Genomic DNA, 27945 nt, shown 5'->3' on the forward strand with positions numbered 1-27945 from the left:
AATATCCATCGCGAACAATTCACGAGGTTTAGCTGGTAAGAGAGGTATCGGTGCCTGTCGAATGAGGTACGGGTTCGCCTTAACCCTCTGGCATGTGTCACATGTAATTACAAGGCTTCTCACGTCTTCTCGTAGATGAACCCAAGTGAACGTTTCCTGAAGGGTAGCGGTGACCTTGTCAATCCCACCATGACCGGTTATCCTATGGGCATGCCATATAAGACCCTTCCTAAGTGGTGGTGGTACCACAATTCGAGATTTAGTGTGATCCTTGTCCATGAATTTCAACAAGGTGTTGTCGACAAACAAATAGCTCTCAGCTAGCTTCTCAACTTCTCCACGTCCTGGGTCGTCATGTGGAAGTTCTCCCTTCAACAACGAAATTAACCTGCCACAGAACTGGTCCTGTCGTTGACATTCTGGTAAGCGTGCCAGCTCATTTAGAAAGGTTCTATCCTCGTCAGTTAACTCCACGAAGTTCACCTCATGTTCGTTATCGTTTGGGTTTCGACTTAGGGCATCCGCCAGGACATTTGACATTCCTGAACAGTGCTCGATGGTCAGATCAAACTGCTGGATAAACAGTGCCCACCTAGCTACTCTCTCGCTAGCAACTACCGTCTTCATCACAAAGGTCAAGGCCTTGTGATCCGTCCTAATGGTTATAGGGAATCCAAAAATCATCTTTCTCCAGTGCTGTAGTGATTGTACAATTGCAAGCATTTCTAATTCAGTGACACTGTATTTTAGCTCGTGTTTCCTAAGTTTACGGCTAAAGAATGCCAAGTAGTTCTTCTTCTTGGGTTCTTCTCCTTCCTCTTGGTATAAAACTGCACCAATCCCTACGGTGGAAGCATCAGTTTGCAAGATAAAGGCCTTATCGAAATTCGGGTACCCTAGCTTCACACTTCTAGCTAACATCTCCTTAGTATCCCGAAAAGAAATCTCATGTTCCCTAGACCATTTCCATCGATTGTTCTTTACTAGCAAATCTTGCAATGGAGCCACAACCTCCGTATAATTTGGACAATGATCACTGAAAAATTGACTCATACCCAAGAACTGTCGGACGTTCTTTACCTTGATAGGCCTTGGAAAGTTGTCAATTGCCTGCAATTTCACTGGGTTAGGGCGTACTCCTTCACCATCAATGATGTGTCCTAAGAAGAGAACTTCCTCCTGTCCGAAATTTGATTTTTTCAAGTTGATCTTAAAACCAGCCACCCTGAGATTTCCGAGTAGCAACTCGAGATGATGAAGATTTTCCTCGAAATCCTTCGACGAAAGCAATATGTCATCGACATAGCGCGTAGTTATGGCCTTAACTTGTTCGGTGAGGTTGCGATCTAGGGCGCGTATGAGAGCTGCACCGGCGTTTTTTATTCCAAACGCGAGACGGTTAAAAACATACGTGTGCTGGTCATACAGGAATCCAGTAAACAATCTTGACTTCTCATCGAGCATTATATGATGATACGACGAGGTCAGATCAATATTAGTGAAGCGGCGCTTGCCCCTAAACCTCCTAATAACTTCTTTGATGGGAGGAGCTCTATCATTTTCAGGGATTAGTCTGTCATTTACGACCCTTGCATCGAGGCATACCCTCAGGGACCCGTCGGGCTTCTGAACGGTAACTAAGGAATTAACGAATGGTGTATTTGCCTTGGAAATCAACCCACTTTCTTCCATCTCTTTAATAATTTTTCCAGCCTCCTGGCGATGTTTCTCCGGAATGGGATACGGCCTACGTTTGAACGGCTCCCAACTATTTACAGCCAACACATATTTGAAATTTGGAATGCATCCTGGCTTTGAATCGAATACATCCTGATATTTGAGAAGTAGTTCCCTCAACTTCATCTTCTCTTCCGCCGTCCCTGGGCATTCTGATACTTTCTGATTTATTAAATCTTCTACAGCCTTTCCCAATTCAGTCTCGAGGACATCCCACTCTTCCTGGTTGACCTCTTCTGTTCCCTGTTCTATCTCCTCTTCTGCCTCCTTAGAAACGGTAGTGAAATGGACTTCTTCCTCACACATTCTTCTCCCAGTCTGACCCAATGATTCTTCGTTTAGAGCTACTAATTCCGGTCCGTCATCCTTCCTAAATTTCACCTCTCTCCTTCCTAAATCGATGACGGCATTACTTTCACAAATGAAGTCTGCTCCAAGAATAACATTATAGTGCAGCTTTGAAATTATGACGAAAGGATGCGAAAATGTCATGTCTCCTATCTGCAAATCCAAAAATGTCTGCGTTTTACAAATGGCAGTTTTGTCGGGAATGACTCCTCTAATTTTGATATTTGCTACAGGAATTTCTGGCAATTTCTTCCGAGTAGACAATTCGTTAAAGAAATTTTGTGAAATTAAGCTGATGCTGGCGCCTGTATCCAATAAACAGCTCACCTTAAAGTTGCATATCCTGACATTAATGATTGGTAGCTCTCTTATTTTCCTAACCTCCTGTCTGAGGTGGTCTTCCACTAATTCATCTGGTTGTATAATCCAGGAGTCAATCTGGGCTACTATCCAGCCGTCGCGAGAAACATATTCAGGCTGTGTGTGGGAATCCTGTCTCGTAACCACTACTGGAAATTTGGAGTTGTTTTTTTTTTTTGCTCATTTGACGAGTTCAGACTTTCGTCGAAATGAGGCGCGTTAGGGTTTAATTCCCTATCCTGGTGGTAGGTTTTTCGGATAGCTCCAGTATGGGACATGTCTTGAGCTCCTACACAGTCAGTGTTGACTTCCCTTCGTTGGATGCTGTCCTTCCATTTGTCCTGTCCGGTACCTGACCTCAGCTCTCTCAAATACTGGTCCCCTTCTCTCCTTCTCTCTTCAGGCCCGTGCCAGCGGTCAGAACGTCTGGAATTTTCGTAACCGTCCCCTCTTCTGTTGCCTTCATTCCCGCGCGGGTTCCTTCGTCTTAGATCTGAGTTCCCCTGGTATCGACCCTGGTTTCTTCTCCACTGTTCTCGGCGTCTGTCCCACTCTTCGTGATGGTATCTGGGCTGTTCCCAGTTCTTCCTACCTTGGTATGGCCTGGTGTCGAACCGCCGCCCCTCATTCTCATATCTCGGTGCTCGTGAAACTTCCCTATCTGGCGCGCTCTCCTGGCTGTGATTTACGACATTCACCTGGGGCTCTGAATGCCTGACTATTCGCGGGGCTGATTGATGCGAATGGGTCTGGTCCAGCTGTCGCAATATCAATTCTGCCTGCATCGGGGTTTCGACCTTCGCAGCAATTAATATTCTCTGGATATCCGGTGGGAACTGTTTCTGGATAGCCTGAACCAGTTCTTGCTGACTTGGGGCTGATTCCAGTTCCTTGAACTTAACTAATTGTTCGGTAAAGTAACGCGAAAATTTCGGCGGTCCTGCTGTGTTATACCGGCGACTATATAACTCTAGCCTTAGGTTCTGCTGAATCTCAGAATTCCAAAATTTGCCCAAAAATGCGGTCTGAAATTCCTCGAACGTGTCAAAGCTATATCGGAAACCTTTGAACCACAGCGACGCAACTCCGTCTAGGTACCGTTCCACAGTCCTTAGTTGCCTCTCTTCAGGTATCCTATTATCGCGAATATACTCTCTAAGTTCTCTATGAAAACCCTTTGGCGTCTGGGTACCACTGCCATCGAATTTCTTAGGCTGATCTTCCTTAAGACGAATCATGTTTATAACATTAGTGACGTTTTGCCCCTGAGAATGGGTAGAATTGTCAAAGTGTCCGTTCCCTGCAGGATGTATGGGACTACTAGCGTTGCTAGGGCAACTGAACGACATATCTGAGGTGCGGCGAGATTTACTAACCACTTCCTCTATCTTGGCCTGGACTCCTACGATATTGTTCACTAACCCATCCAGTTCCAATTTCCGGGCACTAACTTCCCCCTTAAGAGCCTCATGAACAGATGTCAACTCGTCGCTCAGTGTTATGACCTTATCTTGGGTATCTTTAAGTTGTTTAGATAGGTCTACCCTTGTATCGCCTAAATCCTTTCCTAGTTCCTCAATATCTGCTTGTACCTCCTCAATACTCCTAGCCGTTTCTTCCTGAGTTGTACCTAATTTTCTCATATCCTCTTTATTCATCTGGATTAATTTAAAGTCAATGGCCTCAATACGCTGGTCTACAGTTGCCTTGACGTCTTCGGCTACCTGGTCTACTTTGTCATTTACGACGGCTATCTCTTGACACAACATTTCCTTATGTTCATTCATTGCTGTGAAGACCTTTGACTTATCGTCTTCACGCATGATGTTGAACTTCTCTACCTCTGTCTTCAGATCGGCCTTAAGCCCAGCTTGATCTGACATCAACTGCTGATGTAGTTCCCTACTTTCGTTGACGTGCCTATCGAGGTCTCCTCTAATTATGTCCTGATTTTCACTGAGAACACGATGTAGCTCGCGAGTTTCCTTGAACTGCTGATTTATTTCATGTTTAAAGTCAACCTGTGCTTTAGTGTTCTGCTCCACCTTCACATTTAAGTCACCAATGTCCTTCCTAATATCCCCACTAGCTTCTTTACAACTATCCTGCGTGTCCTGTACGACCTCCTTCATGCCTTTTAATTCTACCTCTGTACTATCCAACTTCATACTCATGGATTTAATATTCTCACTTAAGTCCTTCCTATCGGCTTCCGCAACCTTCCTATCGGCCTCCATTTTCTCCATAAAGTCCTTCATCATTTGGACCACCTGCCCTTGGGCCAATTCTCCCTCCTGCATAAACATACTGTATTTAACAGAAAACGATAGGTCATCGGTGAGCCCGAGACTTCAACGGCGTATAATAAGACTACAACGATAAACATCACAACATCCTCCTATCTAACACATCACACTGTTAATGCAATATTCTCTAAAATTTTATTTAATGAAATGTGAAATTCAATGTTCACTCGATCAAAGTGATCAGCCAAAACACTCAAACCAGTATTCAAAAATTTGGGAAATTACTCTAACACACTTAAATTATACCTTTCATTCAGTAGATAAATTATTCTTATAGTGGTATCTCCTAGCCTTACTCATCGGGCGTTTATCTATTTCTTCGAGTTCACTCTCAACTCTGGCGCACGATTTTATCATCCATAATGTGGCATAGCCTCAACATTTATTTCTCATTTCCTCTAGTACACGATCTTTCCACAATATCCTTATCGTTATCGTGACTTAGGTTCCCTCATCGTTATCGTGACTAATGCCCCATCGTTAAGTGACTGATGCCACCACGTTGGAAGCCATTTTAATGAACCCTTTAGGTCCATATTGAGGGATACCTACCTTCCTTACCTATCAGCAAAGCTCATGAGATCTGTCTCTTGGGTCGTTTCGGGTTCTTCGTCACTTGCTGAGGTAAAGGTAGGGTTCATTAATTCTAATCTATCTACTGGAATGAAAGGTCTATTTAAACGATTCCTATTTATTCAGGGAAATGAAGTAATTTACTATGTCAACGATGTCATAGTCAATTGTGTCCACTGGACACCACAATCATTTTTACATAAATGTCAGAACACTGGTGTGAGACTTTAACGTAATTGCCTGATGGGCATTCTTACTAGAAACCATTGTCTCAATTATTAATCATTTAAGAAAGGAAAGTCTGGAAATCCTTAAATTCGGCTTCCATGTGAGACCACATGTACCATCATAGTGATTCGTTATGGTCCAGCCCTCGTAACACGAACTCTGGACTCTGAGTATAATTAAGGCCGTCCAATCGGTGTGTGCCACACAGTGGTTCTACGGCATGGACCCTTAATTGAATCGATGTGACCTGCGTCTATGTCATGGACCGACCTCTAATCTTCTAAGTTACTTTAAAGTCATAGTGGATGATGACCGCAAGGAAATGATGCTACCATGGCATATGGCCCTAATCTAAGTCACTGAGGTTGATGACCCCCTGACCATCCAAGTTTCTAGGCTGAAGGCTAAACACAATTAAGTTACATCGGTTGATGACCAAAGTTTCCACTTTACTATCCCCAGCACATTCACTGCTCAATCAAAGTTCAATAATTACAACAATAGCAATGCTCACAAACTTTGTGGCAGAAAAATCCATTTCCTTCGGATATGTCCCTTTAATCTTTACTTTATTTTAATATTCCCCAGACAACAAACTAAAATTTCCAGAATGCATCTCCAAGTTATTCGCTTGATTAAAGTTATTTCAAAATGCGGTTTCACTGAATTTAATAATTTAATAAATTTAAATGATTTAACGAAATATGAACAAACAACAAATTTCATCTCCGCGGACTCTGGTTTCCTCACAAATTTCTACGCAGCTGTGATGTGAATTCAATATTGCGATGTTTATCTGGCTGGAAAAGAATTTGTTACATCATTCATGTCCAGCTATAAATCTCATCTCGTGATATCATGCTTAAAAATCTAATCTAATCCTAACCGTTATTAACACTTGGATATCCTAATAATCTACGTACAAAGCAAACAACTCGCCATATCATTACGATGTCATATCTCGTCATCACTGAATTTTGCACACCCCTCGCAGACAAATCGATCATCACGACCATCGCTCTATATTTTGAACAATCCTGAAATTGGGTTACTCTGTTCCTTATACTCAAAGTTCATGGTTTCAAATGTTCATTACGTCCTCAATTACAGTATTTCACAATACTTAGATCATTACCGGCTATGAATTTTCAACTAAATCCAGCATTTTAACATATCCCTGGCCGAGAATTACAGTACAATCTCAACTCCACTGTCTCGTTAGATAGCGGAGGTGTCTCACCCCCCTCGCTCGCTTGGCAGTTACAGGAACCACCTGGTTTATTCACAGTTGACTGACTTCTCAAATGTTCCCTTTAAACTCTGCCGACATAATTAAACAAATACGATATTCTAACCAACAAAATGCACAGATTATGCTTCAAGATGCCCACACTAATTATACGCGTCGCCAATTTTACCGCTATGGATTTCTATGAATTTCTTTCCATTCTCAACATTATAAAATAATCCTCGGGTTATCATATCCCGGCTTCAATGACAGGACTCTAACCTGATTCGCACATCTCATCTCAACTCATATAAAACACTCCTCGGGCTCTGTATCCCGGCTTCAATGACAGGTCCAACCTGATTCACAAAACTAACCTCTGTTTCCCAACTCCACAATTATCATCGACAAAGAACTGGAATAAATTCCTCACTAGAAATACCGACGTATAATATCGCACAACGCATTACTCATGAATAACTTTGCATAAATGATATCGTATTTAATAACTTGATTTTTACGAGAAATGACTGAAACGTTCTACTAGATCTTTTATTGTCAGTCAGACACAGTTTAAAATGGGCATAGAAAAACGTTTCTCTCCGTGACCAAATTCATCCCCTAGGTTCTCACCCGACAGCGCGCTTCCACTCGATTGAAAATGAGTAACCATGGATTATTATTATTAACGTCAAATTGCAGACAGAAGAATTTTACATCGAATGAACATCTTACTTTGACATCACAAAATACAGGCAGTACACTCACACGGATGACGATCTACATTGGACGTGATATCACTTCGGAACCCTATTCAATAACTTTTTGCAACATTATATGGCACTCGCAAGACTTCAAAATTTTATCCAAGTGGAAAATAAAACAAATGACTCTTTTAGTCGTACCCTCACATTTACAAAACTTAGTAGGGGTGACCACTGCGTCGTAAATCCCCATTCAAATACAAGAAATCACGAGACAAGATATAAGAGGTAGTAAGATGGAAAGCCACCTACCTCATGTCCACGCCAGTATTCGTCTTAGGGCTCACCTGTGACCCTGGCATTTATTTAGCCATCTTTACATTCATGGCTGTACATCTCATTATGTTTCTTCAGGTTTCCTGGAATAAAGCATAAAAAAAAAGAAAATACCCTTCACTTGTTTGCTGGGCGCACACGATGGATTTCAATTATTCCCGCACACGAATTACTCAATCACATTAGAATATTTCAGTACTTTGACCGTCCTATCTGATACACTTATTTCTCTCAAGAAAACTATCTCCCCACGGAGTCAAGACTTAGCCACACTGGCTAAAATCTGCAGTCGAACTCAGTCTACTTTCGTTGATTTGATTTCGCGGAGCAACTCAACAATTTCGTCCGCTTTGTATTACAAATGCCGGAGAAGGAAGCTTCGTCATGGCGTCCCTTCATATTTATAGCAGTTACCCCCTCTCTTCGGATCTCTCCCTTTGCCGCCAAGAAAATTTCTATAAATTTTCTGACTTACCTAAACTGCAATTTCAAGAGTTTTGAAAGTGACTACATGCTTGCTACATTTCTGGCGGTAGTGTTCATGGACATTTAAAAATTTTACGGGTTCGATTTGTGAGATTGATTGACCTCCTTTGATAGGCACTATATTTTTTGACTTGGCGTTGTCACGCCGTGTACACGCGCTTCGAAATAGTTCATAAAAATTACTTGAGATTCTTCCGCCGTCGACACGTGTGGTTGACGTCACGTACCCCAGAGCGTGGGACCGAAGGTAATCACCCCCTCGTCACGTGTCAAATCCATGCTATCAAGAATCCCACTTTTAGTTTAATTGTTATATAATGCATAATGTTCTTAGGGCACAAAGGTCATGGGTTCATATTTTTTGACTTGGCGTTGTCACGCCGTGTACACGCGCTTCGAAATAGTTCATAAAAATTACTTGAGATTCTTCCGCCGTCGACACGTGTGGTTGACGTCACGTACCCCACGTTGGGCGCCATTTTAATGAACCCTTTAGGTCCATATTGAGGGATACCTACCTTCCTTACCTATCAGCAAAGCTCATGAGATCTGTCTCTTGGGTCGTTTCGGGTTCTTCGTCACTTGCTGAGGTAAAGGTAGGGTTCATTAATTCTAATCTATCTACTGGAATGAAAGGTCTATTTAAACGATTCCTATTTATTCAGGGAAATGAAGTAATTTACTATGTCAACGATGTCATAGTCAATTGTGTCCACTGGACACCACAATCATTTTTACATAAATGTCAGAACACTGGTGTGAGACTTTAACGTAATTGCCTGGTGGGCATTCTTACTAGAAACCATTGTCTCAATTATTAATCATTTAAGAAAGGAAAGTCTGGAAATCCTTCAATTCGGCTTCCATGTGAGACCACATGTACCATCATAGTGATTCGTTATGGTCCAGCCCTCGTAACACGAACTCTGGACTCTGGTTATAATTAAGGCCGTCCAATCGGTGTGTGCCACACAGTGGTTCTACGGCATGGACCCTTAATTGAATCGATGTGACCTGCGTCTATGTCATGGACCGACCTCTAATCTTCTAAGTTACTTTAAAGTCATAGTGGATGATGACCGCAAGGAAATGATGCTACCATGGCATATGGCCCTAATCTAAGTCACTGAGGTTGATGACCCCCTGACCATCCAAGTTTCTAGGCTGAAGGCTAAACACAATTAAGTTACATCGGTTGATGACCAAAGTTTCCACTTTACTATCCCCAGCACATTCACTGCTCAATCAAAGTTCAATAATTACAACAATAGCAATGCTCACAAACTTTGTGGCAGAAAAATCCATTTCCTTCGGATATGTCCCTTTAATCTTTACTTTATTTTAATATTCCCCAGACAACAAACTAAAATTTCCAGAATGCATCTCCAAGTTATTCGCTTGATTAAAGTTATTTCAAAATGCGGTTTCACTGAATTTAATAATTTAATAAATTTAAATGATTTAACGAAATATGAACAAACAACAAATTTCATCTCCGCGGACTCTGGTTTCCTCACAAATTTCTACGCAGCTGTGATGTGAATTCAATATTGCGATGTTTATCTGGCTGGAAAAGAATTTGTTACATCATTCATGTCCAGCTATAAATCTCATCTCGTGATATCATGCTTAAAAATCTAATCTAATCCTAACCGTTATTAACACTTGGATATCCTAATAATCTACGTACAAAGCAAACAACTCGCCATATCATTACGATGTCATATCTCGTCATCACTGAATTTTGCACACCCCTCGCAGACAAATCGATCATCACGACCATCGCTCTATATTTTGGACAATCCTGAAATTGGGTTACTCTGTTCCTTATACTCAAAGTTCATGGTTTCAAATGTTCATTACGTCCCCAATTACAGTATTTCACAATACTTAGATCATTACCGGCTATGAATTTTCAACTAAATCCAGCATTTTAACATATCCCTGGCCGAGAATTACAGTACAATCTCAACTCCACTGTCTCGTTAGATAGCGGAGGTGTCTCACCCCCCTCGCTCGCTTGGCAGTTACAGGAACCACCTGGTTTATTCACAGTTGACTGACTTCTCAAATGTTCCCTTTAAACTCTGCCGACATAATTAAACAAATACGATATTCTAACCAACAAAATGCACAGATTATGCTTCAAGATGCCCACACTAATTATACGCGTCGCCAATTTTACCGCTATGGATTTCTATGAATTTCTTTCCATTCTCAACATTATAAAATAATCCTCGGGTTATCATATCCCGGCTTCAATGACAGGACTCTAACCTGATTCGCACATCTCATCTCAACTCATATAAAACACTCCTCGGGCTCTGTATCCCGGCTTCAATGACAGGTCCAACCTGATTCACAAAACTAACCTCTGTTTCCCAACTCCACAATTATCATCGACAAAGAACTGGAATAAATTCCTCACTAGAAATACCGACGTATAATATCGCACAACGCATTACTCATGAATAACTTTGCATAAATGATATCGTATTTAATAACTTGATTTTTACGAGAAATGACTGAAACGTTCTACTAGATCTTTTATTGTCAGTCAGACACAGTTTAAAATGGGCATAGAAAAACGTTTCTCTCCGTGACCAAATTCATCCCCTAGGTTCTCACCCGACAGCGCGCTTCCACTCGATTGAAAATGAGTAACCATGGATTATTATTATTAACGTCAAATTGCAGACAGAAGAATTTTACATCGAATGAACATCTTACTTTGACATCACAAAATACAGGCAGTACACTCACACGGATGACGATCTACATTGGACGTGATATCACTTCGGAACCCTATTCAATAACTTTTTGCAACATTATATGGCACTCGCAAGACTTCAAAATTTTATCCAAGTGGAAAATAAAACAAATGACTCTTTTAGTCGTACCCTCACATTTACAAAACTTAGTAGGGGTGACCACTGCGTCGTAAATCCCCATTCAAATACAAGAAATCACGAGACAAGATATAAGAGGTAGTAAGATGGAAAGCCACCTACCTCATGTCCACGCCAGTATTCGTCTTAGGGCTCACCTGTGACCCTGGCATTTATTTAGCCATCTTTACATTCATGGCTGTACATCTCATTATGTTTCTTCAGGTTTCCTGGAATAAAGCATAAAAAAAAAGAAAATACCCTTCACTTGTTTGCTGGGCGCACACGATGGATTTCAATTATTCCCGCACACGAATTACTCAATCACATTAGAATATTTCAGTACTTTGACCGTCCTATCTGATACACTTATTTCTCTCAAGAAAACTATCTCCCCACGGAGTCAAGACTTAGCCACACTGGCTAAAATCTGCAGTCGAACTCAGTCTACTTTCGTTGATTTGATTTCGCGGAGCAACTCAACAATTTCGTCCGCTTTGTATTACAAATGCCGGAGAAGGAAGCTTCGTCATGGCGTCCCTTCATATTTATAGCAGTTACCCCCTCTCTTCGGATCTCTCCCTTTGCCGCCAAGAAAATTTCTATAAATTTTCTGACTTACCTAAACTGCAATTTCAAGAGTTTTGAAAGTGACTACATGCTTGCTACATTTCTGGCGGTAGTGTTCATGGACATTTAAAAATTTTACGGGTTCGATTTGTGAGATTGATTGACCTCCTTTGATAGGCACTATATTTTTTGACTTGGCGTTGTCACGCCGTGTACACGCGCTTCGAAATAGTTCATAAAAATTACTTGAGATTCTTCCGCCGTCGACACGTGTGGTTGACGTCACGTACCCCAGAGCGTGGGACCGAAGGTAATCACCCCCTCGTCACGTGTCAAATCCATGCTATCAAGAATCCCACTTTTAGTTTAATTGTTATATAATGCATAATGTTCTTAGGGCACAAAGGTCATGGGTTCAATATATATTGTTATGTTTCAATAAACCACTGCATTCAATGATCTACCAGGCTTAATGTTTTGTTATACTCCTTCTACTATAAGCAGTTACATCCCAAGCTGCTTAGCATTTAAAACGTCTCACATCCTTTATTTTATGTTAAATTTAAGACTTACCTTATTTTAGCAACCATGTCTATTCCACTCTCTCTGCCCACTCAGTACTATTTCATATTCAGCATGTTAACTTGCGTCAAGGACACAAACAAAGTACTGTTTCTTATCTTAGCATTACTATTCCGAACAATGTAGAAACGTGAACACAGCAAGTAGTAATCTAAGTATTGTTTGGCATTAGTCATTTTCTTTTCCTGTAGGTGACAGCAGGTGATAAGAAAATTGAGCTTTTATCTGTTAATGCTTCTCTAACATTAGCGTAATAGCCGAGCAGTTATCAGACATTTGCATAATTTACGCTACTCGTTGCATTCTGCACTAACTCAGTAATAATAGGTACTCAAGAATACACTTCCAATGTTCTTCCACGACAACAGAATATAAAATAAAATGAAATATAATACAATATACCTTTACCATAATTTCGAACACAATAACAGAGAAAAAATACCTATCCATGTATAAAACAGGTAGGTCACTGCCAACACACCACCATCATAGCGGACTTGACGTGGGAAGGGCATTCGAACGTAAAACTAGTACTGGTCTAACACGTAAGGAAGGGCATCCAGGCGTAAAACTAGTACTCGTCTTGCCAAAGCTTACCGAGTCAGCCACCGCCAACGCACACCGCCATAGCGGACACGACGTAGGAAGAGCATCCGGGCGTAAAACTAGTACCCGTCTAACACGTCGAGAAGGGCATCCGGGCGTAAAACTAGTACTTGTCTTACCAAAGCTTACCGGGTCAGCCACCGCCAAAGCACACCGCCATAGCGGACACGACGTAGGAAGAGCATCCTGGCGTAAAACTAGTACCCGTCTAACACGTCGAGAAGGGCATCCGGGCGTAAAACTAGTACTTGTCTTACCAAAGCTTACCGGGTCAGCCACCGCCAACGCACACCGCCATAGCGGACACGACGTAGGAAGAGCATCCGGGCGTAAAACTAGTACCCGTCTAACACGTCGAGAAGGGCATCCGGGCGTAAAACTAGTACTTGTCTTACCAAAGCTTACCGGGTCAGCCACCGCCAACGCACACCGCCATAGCGGACACGACGTAGGAAGAGCATCCGGGCGTAAAACTAGTACCCGTCTAACACGTCGAGAAGGGCATCCGGGCGTAAAACTAGTACTTGTCTTACCAAAGCTTACCGGGTCAGCCACCGCCAAAGCACACCGTCATAGCGGACCCGACGTAGGAAGGTCATCCGGGCGTAAAACTCGTACTCGTCAACCAACGCCTGCCGTGTAGGCCCCCCGTCAACGCACTAACATCTGCGCGGGAAACGACAGCCAACACCCAAGATAGCGCCGGCGCGGGAAACCGCGGCCAACGCCCAAGATGGCGGCCCCCGTCCTCAGCCGTCCCGCGCTGGGAGACTCGATGACCTTGAATTTGGTCTAGAATCGGCATTCTCCCACTACTAGAACACATTAACTAATTGTCCCGAATCATCTGAGAATGAACTCAATCTTCTCAATTTGTGCCGCAATATAAGCAGGAATGGTTCGAATCACATAGAATGTACGATAGATTTATTAATATAAATGAATGATGGCTTTAGACATCATTGTACTTTCCTATATACATGAAGGCAGTGGAGAAAAGAAAAGTGGTCAGCCGTCAGAGCCTTTTTCGGAAACTTCTGACTGCACTAAACGTAAGACGTCGCAAGAATTGAGGTAAACGTATTCATCAGATTAAACAGGCTTAGCATATGCTATTCAGATGAGTTTGCGAGCTATTGGTGACATAGAGGCTTCAAAGTTAATGAAGGAAATCGCTGTTAATCCCGAACAAGGCGATATAGAAAAGCTATTCGGGATTCGGCATAACAGAAGATCTCCACCTTAACTGCAGAGTAAGGTCTTCCCATGATTATAGAAGCCAAACTTTCAAGACATCCTTATGAAGTTGTGAGGTCTAAAGACAGAAATAGATTTCTTTGATATAAAGTGATCCAAGACGCTGTAACGCATCGTAACTTGATGACCAGTAAACAAATATTATTACATTTAGCGTTATTTATTTTATCTATTATCCTTTGTCATCACCTCAGTCCATTACTGTTCTTCAGTTCCCATAAACTACCGTATTTAATATCAACTTTGAAGGCCTTCAGTCCCACTGTGCGCCGAGGTAAATAGTTGAGTGCTGGCTTGTTATTCAAACTGTTTTGTTAATTGTTTATCAGCCTTTTTTTCCCAACCTGTGTATATCCACATTATTACAATTAAGTATCATGGAGTTAGCAAAAGTTAAAAAAATTGTGTATTTTATAATCGTGTACACATTGTTTAGCAGTAAGACGTTTCATTTGCACTTGTACCGTAAATGTTGTATTTTGAAATTGTTTTTTTCTGATTAGAAGGAAGAGAAAGCCTAAATGCCCTAATCTTGCTAGGCAAAAAACGTGTAGTCTAATCTAAGATAATCTACCCAATTCTCAAAAGTAGTCACGGGCGTAACATTTACCGCCCCACTCCCTAGTTATCATTCGACTGCCCCCACCTTCCTCCCGCCAGCAAACCAGCCTGAGCCACAGCGAGGCGGGGCAAGAATCACCATCGACCAATCTGAACAAAAATTAAACTTAACCACATATCGTTTATGTTGCATACTAGAAAGATCCTGAGCTCATAATATTATTCTCGCTTCATTTAAAATTTTCTCCCTAAATCCTATGCTTCTTTCACAGTTTCACACACAATTAATTCAGAATGATGGGTTCATTTTTCCGAACATGCAGGGGAAACGTCGGTAAATATTAAAGGTTCGACACAGTCTAACAATCCGGAAGCCCGTTCAAGAGAAATATAATAAACTGTTTACGATATTAGAGGGTGGAAAAGTAAGTTCTGGCTGTAGACGGAAGAGCGTTAAACTTTGAGGCAGACTGTACCGCATCTGCTGCCAACTGGTTTCAGTGCTAGCAATACGCTAGCAGTGCGCAGGTTGTTTTCAGTTGTGCTCTGTGTGAACAGAGAGGAGGAAAGGACGGATGTCTCTCGTTTCAAGCATCGTATGTTAAACTGTCACGTGGACCTCTACGTTCGATTTCCAGAAAGACTTCTCGTTTATAATGTAATCTCGTGTACTGTGAACTTTTAGCTGTCCTTAAATGTACTTCTGTTTTGTTTTTGGAAGTAAATAGACCGCGCAAACTTGAGCGAGCTACCCCAGGATTTTCTTGCCGCGCTCAGCTATGAGGATATGATAGTGCAACTTCATATCGCTCGCAGCATTCAAGACATCTAGTGGCTCCTTCGAACGTAACTTGGCTTATCTTACCAACATTAGATATGAATATGCACGTCACAGTATAAAAGTGCGTCCGAACGACTTGCGATTCACTGTTTATCGTCATGGCAGGAGAAGACAGGTTCATTCTGCGAGGCCCTCCGGCTGTTGACCTTGAGTTTAGCTCATTGGGAGAGCATTTTATGAAGAAACTCAGTGAACATGGAAACAAAATATCTCAAGTAAGTCCCACTTAAGCTTTCTTTTCTTATATCACCTTTACCGTCCTTTGCTATTCACGTGCGTGTGTTTGTGTGGATGTGTAAGAAACTTCTTCATGGACTTTCCCCCCAGACTTTATTGGGGTCGGCACTTGATGTGAATTATACTCAGTTTTACGCCCTTCCTGACGCCAACTCTATATGGAGGACCGTATTTACTATTACGTGTTTCTGTGGTGGCTGGTAGTGTGATGTGTTGTCTGAATATGAAGAGAAGTGCATTCAGACATGCATAAACACCCAGCCTCCGAGTCAGAGGAATTAAGCACATGTTTTTAATACCACTGTCTCGGCCACGAATCGAACTCGGGGCCCTCTGAAACGAAGGCCAGTACGCTGACCATTCTTTTTTTTTTGCTATGGGCTTTACGTCGCACCGACACAGATAGGTCTTATGGCGACGATGGGATAGGAAAGGCCTAGGAGTTGGAAGGAAGCGGCCGTGGCCTTAATTAAGGCACAGCCCCAGCATTTGCCTGGTGTGAAAATGGGAAACCACGGAAAACCATTTTCAGGGCTGCCGATAGTGGGATTCGAACCTACTATCTCCCGGATCGCTGACCATTCAGCTAAGGAGTCGGACTACAACATTTCACTTCAAATAACTGAAGTGAGAAATAGGACATAGTTTCCAGTCGTTCTAACGTCGCACTTACACGGCGATAGTGGAATGGGAATAAAGGTGCGTTATTAAGGTACAACCGCAGGATTTGACTGGTGTGAAAATGGGAAACCATGGTAAACTATCTTAAGAGCTGCCGACGGTGGATTTCAAAGCCACCATGTCTGGAAGGCAACCTTCGTCCGCGTAGCCAACTTACTAGGATGTGGCAAAATTACCTGGGGACTTACTAATTCTATGGAAGCGATTCGAATGCCCAGGTTACTTCAGTATGTTTACGCGATGGTCAGTCTGGCTCCTTGGCTGAATGGTCAGAATAGCGCCCTTCGGTTCAGTGGCCCTGAGTTCTATTCCCGGCCAGACTGAGGATTTAAGCACATCTGGTTAAATCCTCTGGCACGGAGACTTAAATATACGGGATGGTCGGAAGCACCGTGAGAGTTAGAGGGTTGGTCATGCTGATAAATAAATTGAAAGAAATAATTCGATATCTCGCACCGTTATTTTATCAGCTGCTGAAGTTAGGCGGTGTTGCTAAATCTGTACGTGACTGTATCTTCTTTCTTTCTTGATTTGTTTACCGTCCAGGGTTGATTTTCCCTCGGACTCAGCGAGGGATCCTACCTCTACTGCCTCAAGGGCAGTGTCCCGTAGCGTGAGACTTTGGGTAGGGGATACAAGTGGGGAGAAGGACCAGTCGGTCTCACCTGCAATGCTCAACAGGGGCCTTGGGGGGGGGGGGATGGGAAGATTGGATGGGATAGACGAGGAAGAGGGAAGGAAGCGGCCGTGGCCTTAGGTACCATCCGGCATTTTGCCTGGAGGAGAAGGGGAAACCACGAAAAATCACATCGAGGATGGCTGAGGTGGGAATCGAATACACCTATACTCAGTTGATCTCCCGATGCTGAGTGGACCCAGTTCCAGCCCTCGCACCACTTTTCAAATTTCGTGGCAGAGCCGGGAATCGAAACCGGACCTCCGGAGGTGGCAGCTAATCACGCTAACTACTACACCACAGGGGCGGACTGCTAAATCTGTACGTGTCTCAATCAATCAATCAATCAATCAATCAATCAATCAATCAATCAATCAATCAATCAATCAATCAATCAATCAATCAATCAATCAATCAATCGTCTCCCACGTGGCAGATTCCCTATCTGTTGTTTTCCTAGCCTTTTCTTAAATGATTGAAAAGAAACTGGAAATTTATTGAACTAAGTTATTCCAATCCCTAACTCCCCTTCCGAATATTTGCCCCAATTTGTCCTCATGTATTCCAAACTTTATCTTCATGTTGTGATCTTTCCTACTTTTAAAGACACCACTCAAACTTATTCGTCTACTAATGTCATTCTACGCCATATCTCCACTGACAGCTCAGAACATACCACTTAGTCGAACAACTCGTCTCCTTTCGCCCAAGTCTTCCCAGTCCAAACATTGCAACATTTTTGTGACGCTACTCTTTTGTCGGAAATCACCCAGAACTAATAGAGCTGCTTTTATCTGGATTTTTTTCCAGTTCTTGAATCAAGTAATCCTGGTGAGGGTCCCATACAATGGAACCATACTCTACTTGGGGTCTTACCAGAGATTTATATGCCTTCTCCTTTACAACCTTACTACAACCCCTAAATACCCTCATACCGGGCTAGTTGGCGGTGCGGTTAGGAGCGCCCAGCTGTGAGCTCACATCCGGGAGATAGTGGGTTCGAACCCCACTGTTGGCAGCCCTGAAGCTGGTTTTCTGTGGTTTCCGATTTTCTCACCAGGCAAATGCTGGGGCTGTACCTTAATTAACGCTCCATATCAAAATCACACACCATAACGTAGTAAATTAGATAATATCAGTTAAGAATAAGTGTATAGCTGCATGATAGAACAGAACTGATAGTGCCCCCTCTCCTTAAAAACAAAACAACAAAAAAACGGTGGCCACATCAAGAGACAAGTGGATTTCTATTTCAACTCGAGATAAATTCTGGACTATGTACTCATATGGGACTGCCATTTATCTTCCCACTCCCAGCCTACTAGAGCCTACTTCCTGTCCGGTGTGTTGCCATCTCAGATGGGGCCTAATAGGTGGTACGGTGATCACTTTCCGCAATTGTGTATTGGATCGAATGTGACCTTCAAGATACCGCGTGTATACGTGTGTAGAAGAAGCACTCCCGGTACCCCGAAGATGAAGTCGAATGTATGACTCTGCAGTGAGATGCGATGGTTATCAATGACTAATTTCTACGGAGTACTCCAAATGTGAGAAACGTAGCTTTCCTCTGTTAACAAGGTGAAGCTATTTAAGTTAGTTTAAATGTTAGCCTGTGCATCGGTTGGACGAGAGCACGCATTTCACTGAAATCACCTCCTTCCTTCCAACCTAATCAGCCGCAGTTCCAATCCTAGTCAGTCATATGATATTTTTGATAAGGAAACACATCTTCTTGCTTCCCGAACTCCACATAAAACTGCAGGTCTTGGAGCTTATAATGACACGATTTAAAGTTCATCAAATCTTGATCATGCCTGTATAATCAGTCACACACTTCAAACAGGGAATGTTAAATGTTCAGGTCAACAATCCGAAGGTCGCGTTAGCATCCTGACTTGCATAACCAGCTTCACTACACATGTGCAGTGCGCACGTGTGAAAATATTGTTTTGGGATCTTAGCGATGAATTATCCCACAATGTATTTAAGATTGTATAAATGAGTTCTCTCGATTAATAGGGCCGTCTATTTTGTTCTTTAGCAGGGTGAGTCTTTCCAGCTCTGCGAGGGGCTCTTTGGCCTGTGAAGGAGAATTGATTTATGTACTTTTCCGCATTTTTATTTGTGTTGCACATTCACTTTTCGACTGTGCGTGGAGTTTCTTTTTTTCCTTCTGGCAAGTGGTCATACTGTATCTACGACCACATCCAACAACAACAACAACAACAACAACAACAACAACAACAACAACAACAACAACAACAACAACAACAGAGAGAACTAGAAACACCAGACCCCACTCGGTCCAAACTCCACTTCTTTTCTCTATTTAATGGTCGAGATTCTATATACAGAATTCTTTACAAACTTGTCGTAAACATTTACGGAAAACATCTGAACTTATAATGGAATCAAATATACTGTAGTGGGAATGCTTTGACTTGGTTCAACAAGAAATCAAATTAACTTAAGGCTGAGTACACAAATAAAACTATGTAAATTAAGACATAATGGCAAGAAATATAAAAGCCTGTCCCAGGTTCTAGGGGTAGCGAGTCTGCCTCTTGACCAGAGGCCCTAAATTCTATTTCCAGCCAGGACAGGGATTTTTACTTGGATCTGAGGGTTGGTTCGAGGTCCACTCAGCCTTCGTGAAAAATGATCGAGAAGCTACTTGACGACCCGGATCTAGAAATCAGAATAATGAGCGAAAGGATTCGTCGCACTGACAATGCATCGCCTCATAATCCGCTGAGCAGTCGCTTGTTGTTGCGGCATCGGGTTTGTTTATAAACCAAACCCCATGGCACCACAGCCCTTGAAGGGCCTTGGCCTACCAAGCGACCGCTGCTCAGCCCGAAGGCCTGCGGATTACGAGGTGTCGTGTGGTCAACACGACGAATCCTCTCGGCCGTTATTCTTGGCTTTCTAGACCGTTTGTTTATATACATTTACAAATAATCATTTGAAGCAGGATTGATTTATTTACATTTCGATGTTTTTACTTGTGTTGCACATCCACGTGGAGTTTTCCTGGCAAAGTATCTACGTACACTGTTTTGACGAGCCTTTACATTGACACATGCGGGCACTTTTTGAAACTGAGTGAATTAAATAGCATCCAACTCTTCTTATAACGTGATGAGAAATCTGATCATTTTCTCGCAGCATCCTCGCTGAATTTATTCGGAGCGATGGACAGAATATTATGAAAATGCGGGGATAGGTGTTTTGCTGAGTATTGCTGTGGCGGAAATGGATAAAGCGATTCCTTTAACCCTTTGACATACGACTATTTCGTTTGAGAAGGCGCCAAGAAATATAATTATTTATTTGGCAACCAACAACACTTGTTACGGTACATTGTAGATTCCTACGTATCACTGAAGTGTTTTAGTGTGATGAAATATTTTAATTCGTTGAAGATCCTAGGGTATATTATTATTAATATTAATAATTATTAATAAAATAATAATAATAAGTAATATTACTAATAATGCAACCTCTGCGGTGTAATGTTTAGTGTGATTAGCTACCACCCCCGGAGGCCCAGGTTCGATTCCTGGCTCTGCCACGAAATTTGAAAAGTGGTTCGAAGGCTGGAACGGGGTCCACTCAGCTTCGGGAGGTCAACTGAGTAGAGGGGCGTTCGATTCCCACCTCAGCCATCCTCGAAGTGGATTTCCGTGGTTTCCCACTACTTCCCCAGCCAAATGCCGGGATGGTACCTAACTTAAGGGCAGGGACGCTTCCTTCCCTCTTCCCTGTCTATCCATTCGAATCTTCACATCCCCCCAAAAGGACCCTGTTTAGTATAGCAGGTGAGGCCACCTGGGCGAGGTACTGGTCCTCCTCCCTAGCTGTATCCTCCCGACCGAAAGTCTCACACTCCAGGACACTGTCCCTGAGGCGGTAGAAGTGGGATCCCTCGCTGAGTCCGAAGGGAAAACCAACCCTGGAGGGTAAACTCATTAAGAAAGAAAAAAGAAAGAAGGAAATAATAATAATAATAATAATAATAATAATAATAATAATAATTTTTAACGTCCCACTAACTACTTTTACGGTTTTCAGAGACTCCGAGGTACCGGAATTTTGTCCCCACAAGAGTTCTTTTTCGTGCCAGTAAACCGTACTAACATGAGGCTGGCTTACTTGAGCACCTTAAAAGGCCACCGTACTGAGCTGGGATCGAACCCCCCAACTTGAGCTCAGAAGGCCAGCAGCTTTCTAACATCTAAGCTACTGAGTCCGGAGCGGAGAAAAATTCGTGTTCCGAGTCCTAAGAACGACTTCTTTTTAAACTCTTTCGCTTCTATAGACATAGAATAGCCACAATTTCTGTACGGGTTATCGGGAGATTCTAAATCACCATCTTCTCTGCCATCAATAAGAATGGGAAAAAATACTTCTTTCTTGCGGTAATAAGACATTTCACATACTATTATTATTATTATTATTATTATTATTATTATTATTATTATTATTATTATTATTATTATTATTATTATTATTCCGGGGTATCTGTGGAACGCAGAGGTGATGAAAGAAGGTGCGGGCTTTAATGGGTCTAACTACAATATCAAAATTAATTTAAAACTTAAACTGAAGGTTATATTCTCAGAACTTCAAACATAACATTTTTTTAAATGACAATGTTACAGGTACAAGTAGCAATCATTAAACAAGATTGGGAAAAGTCCAAGATTCAGAACCTTCACACTTTGGGCTTCAAGCCCCTAGTTTTACAATATTACAAATGGAAGAAGAATTACTTGGTTAAGGGCAGAAATCCCCTAATTCACTGAGCACTTGCTCCCCAAAGTACAATTTCTAGCCTTCTAGAGGCACTCTTTACAATTACAAAACTTGAGAAAGAGCTAACCGAATCTCCGTTTTCTTTCAGCCTCCTCGAGGCAACATAAAAAATCGGACACTCTCTGGCCTTCCAGGGCCGAACTTACAATTTGAAACAGGGGTATCTCGTACACAACCTATAGGGCCTATGTGGAAACGAACAGGTTAATTAAATGGCCCGACACACACAGCCTGAATGGAGGCTTACACTGCGGTCCAATATATTGAGAACTTGAAATCCTAAGGGGCTCTAGGCCGACGAAACAGGGGCTATTCCTAAACTACTGAGGTGAGTCGTATAGAATTTACTTTAATATATTGCAGGTAGAAAACCGTTACAAAACGTAGTCACCTCAAACCAAGATGAAGGGGAGCTCGAGAGGGTGCATCACTCTCTATCCCCGATTTACAGTTAATGATTTATGAAGGTTTTTACATCAGCCGGATGAAAGTTACATTTTAGAAAAGCTTGTTACATAACTAAGGAGTCGGACCTTTCCCTCGGGTTAAACTGCGGAGGTAGCAAGAAAGAAACAAGTTATGTGGCCATTACCTTGTAGATGTTCTGTTGACCGATGAAAGAGGCCACCCGCCTCCTGCTTTGACACACACACTCAGTAAGATGACGATCAATTGGCCAAGAAACGAGAAAATCCGCAGTTTATAAACCCTCAGGGAAGGTTCGAGATCATTTAAGACTAAACTAGCCACACCCTCTCAATTTTATTGCTTAAATTCAAAAGTAACACTCAGAATCGAACAAGAAGCCTGTGATAGGTGAAAAATTAATTACAGAAATTAGGGATTAGCTAGATTCAAAACTGGCGGAAAGAAAAAGGAAATATTGCCAACCCAAAAATAAATGAACATCATTCAGTTACAAAAACCTACAAATACAACACTTCTTTAAATTACAACTTCTTACACCTCGCACCAGGGTGCATGATCATAGTTTTTAGTAGTGTCATCTGTGGAAGAATGTCCAAACTTCTTGATGAATGGCAAACAAAACAAGGATAAATTCACTCAGTTTAGGCAACTGCACAATAACAAAATTACATCATATTTCTCTGGTGACATCTTCTGAGTAAAGTTCTAAGTTGGTGTAGTTTCACTGTTTTACCAATAGAGGGGTTCCTTTAGGCGCTGAATTTGAATGCGCGGCTTTGGAGTGTATCTCCCGGTACAATTATTATTATTATTATTATTATTATTATTATTATTATTATTATTATTATTATTATTATTATTATTATCTCGAAATTGTGATCTAAAAATGGTGTTTCTGTGAACAAGATGACCCACTTTATAAAAAGCAATATCGGCCCAATATTGTTCATTAGAGGAATGACCTTCAGAAAACAATAAGGTCCATCAACTCTCCTGTGCTATGTGCAAACGTAAAATGAATTGACCAAATCACAATATTGAATTTCTGATTTAAATACATGATAAAGTTACGGTTTAAGTTATTGTAGGGAAATGGGTTATGTAGTCTACAGTAAAGTGTCTCCAGTGAGGCAGTTCAGGCGGAGATCGTTCAATGTTGCTACGGGAGTGTCCACGGTCGACCAATACAAGTGTGGTTCATCACCCGATAAAATACTTCAAACTCTCTGTCTCATAGAGTGACTGGCTGATTTATTATATTATGACACGCACACCTGAAAAAGAACTGAAAAGCACGACAGAATGAGCATAAACCCATTTAACATTCATATTACGTAATCATTGTCCAATTAGTAAGAAACAAGCACCAATTAGTTAAAAAAATACAATTACATCATTAAAGGAAAAACATAGGTCACAATGTCTGCGTTGACTCTGAGTATTTTCTCGCAGTATCCTCGCTGAATTTATTCCGAGGGATGGACAAAATATCGTGTGTCCATGAATTCACAGAAAAGCCAAACCGTTCAAACGCTCATTTGATATTGTGGTACTTAAATAAGTTTATAGTCTCCTTAAAGCAGGAAAGGGCTGTTCACTAGACGATGTTAAAACAGGCAAAGAAGCTGAAATCCGTAACATGTCATGCACAAATGGGTAAAGTACAGCATCGTAACTTATCAGTTATCACACATGGCTAGAACTTCCAAAAATGTTCGTCGCATCTCGTCCGCTGCGATTACACTCACATGTAGCCTACTTTTACAACAAGAGTAACTTAAAATCGCATCACTTCCGAATGGATTAAATGCATATTTTCATGCTGTTGTAACGATGTAGATTTCGTTTGTATATTTTATAGGAATGAAATTTATCGAAATAATGTGTTGTGCATTATACTAATGCTAACGACTAACGTCGAGGAGGTTTTCCACACTTTCCGTAACCTGTTAAGCAAGTCTCTTTCTTTATATTCTTTTATTTTTAGAATTTTTTTGTAGTGGGGGATATATCTCCTAAATCCCCCCCCCCCAACATGGCTAAGCCATTGTGTGTTAGAACGAGATTAAAGAACAAGCAAAGAGAAAATCCTTACAGCCGCCTCTAATAGGGAATGAGAGGGACATAACAAGTGGAAATTAAACAAACCCATAACGTTTACCGACCATTAAGGACGTTGCCTGCCAAGACACTGCTACCCAGCTTGATAATCGGTGTATATTGGAGTGCCTCATGGTCAGTGAAACGATATCCTCAGCTTAAAGAAGTGGAAATGAATCTTCAAATGATCAGGGTGAGATAGTCAGGTTATGACGTCACTGGCTTCTCGCCAAATTGGGCGTTGTTTGAATACCGGCCGAGTGGGATTTTTGAAATGAGAAGTGCTTTCGGATATCACGCAGAACTAGAGGTCCCATGGTTTTGATCATGTAAACCAAGAAGCTTGTTTATTTTGCTCAAAATATTAGTATATTGTTCTCTGTTTTTTGAGCCAAAGAATTAGCCATGTTAGAAAAGGGTCCTCTGAGATCTCCGAAGTTAGGCAGCAAAAGAATTGGCCTCCTACCACCAGTCAATTCCGGCTGAGTGTCAAATAAAAACCACTTTATTTGAAAATGATGTGTCTACCTCAGTGGCAAACGGTACACAAAAAATGCATTATTATCAAGCACTAGCACTAACAATTTACACTAACAACTTTTCTACTACGTAATCAATTTATATTATTTACAAAATTCTACTCATATCTTCTGTATTTACAAACATAATCTACTCATATACTTTGTGTGGAATTACTTCAAATAACGCTATACTATTGGTATAAGATTAAAATTTACATTGCATTTTTTAACCCATTTTGGTACCTAACAAGCATAACGACCTCCTGCGTCTTAACCAGAGACCCCTTTGCCACCGCTGTTCAGAATTCCTGAAGGGCCTTCACAGCTACCGTAGCGGTCTCAGGGCCCTCGAAATCCCCACTGTACTTCACCCCTACAGGCAGTCCCCTACTTCGGCTGTCCAATCTTCATAGACCAATGGATGGAATTCATTTATTCACAAAAATTCTTTATTTACAATAACCTGTCCTCTAACATTTCATTTCTTTTCTCTGTAAACTGTTCCACTCCTTCACACCCTTCCCAATAGCTGAAAATTGACCCCAATGTCTTCAGCTAAAATCCTTTCTAATTTTATTCTTGTGGTCAGCCCAGCCGATATAATTATTTTCCAACTGAAGCCTCTCACAGATTTCTTCCCATGCTTCCTCTTCTGTATTGGCTCTATATAAACCTAGAAGTCTACTTCTTATACTTAAAGTTTCACACCCAAGATTCTCTAACACTTCTGATACACTACCGGTACTACTTCTCCTAAAATCCCCTCTTACAAATCTTGCTGCTTTCCTCTGCACGCCATCTATTTCTTTTGTTAGATATTCCTGGTGAAGATCCCAAATACTGTATGCATATTCCAATAATGGACGACCCATATTTAAGTAACTTTTCCCTTAGAATTCTTTGTTGCATCCTTTAAGTAGCCTCACTATGACATGTAACGATATGCATGCTTTCCCAGCAATGTCATCAACATGACCCTTCCGTTGCAAATTTCTTTCAAATCTCACACCTAAGTATTTGCACTTGCCGTCTTTTGGGGCAGTTACCTCGTCCAAAGTATATTTAAATTCAGTTTTAAGCCCCGGACTGTAAATATTGTAACAGTTCATTTGCCTCCATTAACCTTCATATTATTCTCTTCAACCCATTGTTGGATTCGGTCAAGGTCCCTTTGTAATTCTGAACAATCCCTATAAACAATTATGTCATCTGCATATATTCTTATTTTTGATATTGCATTGTTCTCTAAATCGTTTGCGTATATTAAGAAAAGTAATGGACCGATTATACTACCCTGTGCAATTCACTTCCAAACTTCCTATGATACATGATTTCCTACTTTGACTTTCTGAACTCTTGAATTTAGAAATGTTCTTATCCAACGTATAACCCTTATGTCCAATCCTATTCCCTTCTGTCTCTTTAATAATATTCCATGTTTCACTCTGTCAAATGCTTTGGAAAGGTCTATGGCTATGCAATCCAACTGGTCTCCTGAATCCAACTGATCTAATAAGTCCTGCTGAAATCCCATCAGTGTGCCTGACCAACGTCTCTCCCTACTCGCTTAATCGTTGTGTAGAGATGAAGACGATAGCACAGGAAAAGGATTACATGGAGGGGTGCATCAGATCATTCTATCTGCTGATGAACCAAGTAATCTATATATATAAAATAACTTGCCCTGACTGACTGACTGACTGACTGACTGACTGACTGACTGACTGACTGACTGACTGATTCGTCATCGCCGAGCCAAAACTACTGAATCAATCAGTCAATACTGATCTGCATTTAGGGCAGTCACCCAGGTGGCAGATTCCCTATCTGTTGTTTTTCTAGCCTTTTCTTAAATGATTTCAAAAAAATTGGAAATTTATTGAACATCACCCTTGGTAAGTTATTCCAATCCCAAACTCCCCTCCCTATAAATGAATATTTATCCCAATTTTTCCTCTTTAATTCCAACCTTATCTTCATATTACGAACTTTCCTACTTTTAAACACGCCACTCAAACGTATTCGTATACTAATGTCATTCCACGCCATCTCTCCACTGACAGCACGGAACATACCACTTATGTATGTATGTTTAGTCCTCACCCCGAAGGCTGGTTGGATCCTCAACAGATCCGCCATGAGCTGTCATAGATGACCTAGGCATCACTGGAGAGGCGTACTAGGGAAATGAGGAGTGAAGTAGTTTCCCCTTGCTTTCCTCACCGAGCCAGAAGCTGCTATTACACGTCAGTCTGCCAAGCCCACTGAAATGCATGCACCAACCGACCCTATGAGCAATATTTTCACACCATTCATAGCAGGGACTGGCTGCAGAAGAAATGGCATTACTAGCATCACTCATACCTCAATCACTTTCATTTTGTCAAAGCCAAGGATAAAGCTGAGACAGATCAATGAAAGTAACAAGATTGCTCTAGCCCATACCAGAAGACATAGTGCACTGTAAACACTAGGTCCCGCTAGCAAATTGACATAATGAAATGAAATTTTGAGGATTTTGTTTGTTTTTGGAAAATCAAATTAATGGGAGGGTGAAAAGGGGGGGAGTGACTTTTTAAAATGAGTGTATCTATATCTCAAAACTTTAAAAGTTTACAGATGTAAAAATTGGTATTTCGAATCTTCTTTCAAAATAAAGAAACACGTATTTTTTTTTGTTTTCGGAAAATCCCAATAGGAGGGGTGAAAATGGGTGAAAAAGGGGTTGAATGCCTTTAATGAGGATACTTATATCTCAGAAAATGAATATATACAGGCCTGAAAATTGGTATTTGGGATCTCCTTTAAAAATAAAGAAACGTGTATTTTTTGTTTTTGGAAAATCCAATTAATGGGAGGTGGGGGTGAG

General features: G+C 41.4%; 1 protein-coding gene across 1 annotated transcript in view; it reads left to right on the top strand.

Moving 5' to 3' along the window:
* The first annotated feature begins 15305 nt into the window (after positions 1-15305).
* Positions 15306-27945, top strand: part of LOC136863925 (luciferin 4-monooxygenase) — a 255863-nt gene continuing 243223 nt past the window's right edge. Inside the window, exon 1 of the mRNA XM_067140354.2 lies at positions 15306-15826. Within this exon, the coding sequence (XP_066996455.1) occupies positions 15710-15826 (117 nt within the window). The 5' untranslated portion in view covers positions 15306-15709. The remainder of the gene's footprint in view (positions 15827-27945) is intronic.

This window comes from Anabrus simplex, chromosome 2, assembly GCF_040414725.1.
Source record: "Anabrus simplex isolate iqAnaSimp1 chromosome 2, ASM4041472v1, whole genome shotgun sequence".
Classification (NCBI taxonomy): Eukaryota; Metazoa; Arthropoda; class Insecta; order Orthoptera; family Tettigoniidae; genus Anabrus; species Anabrus simplex.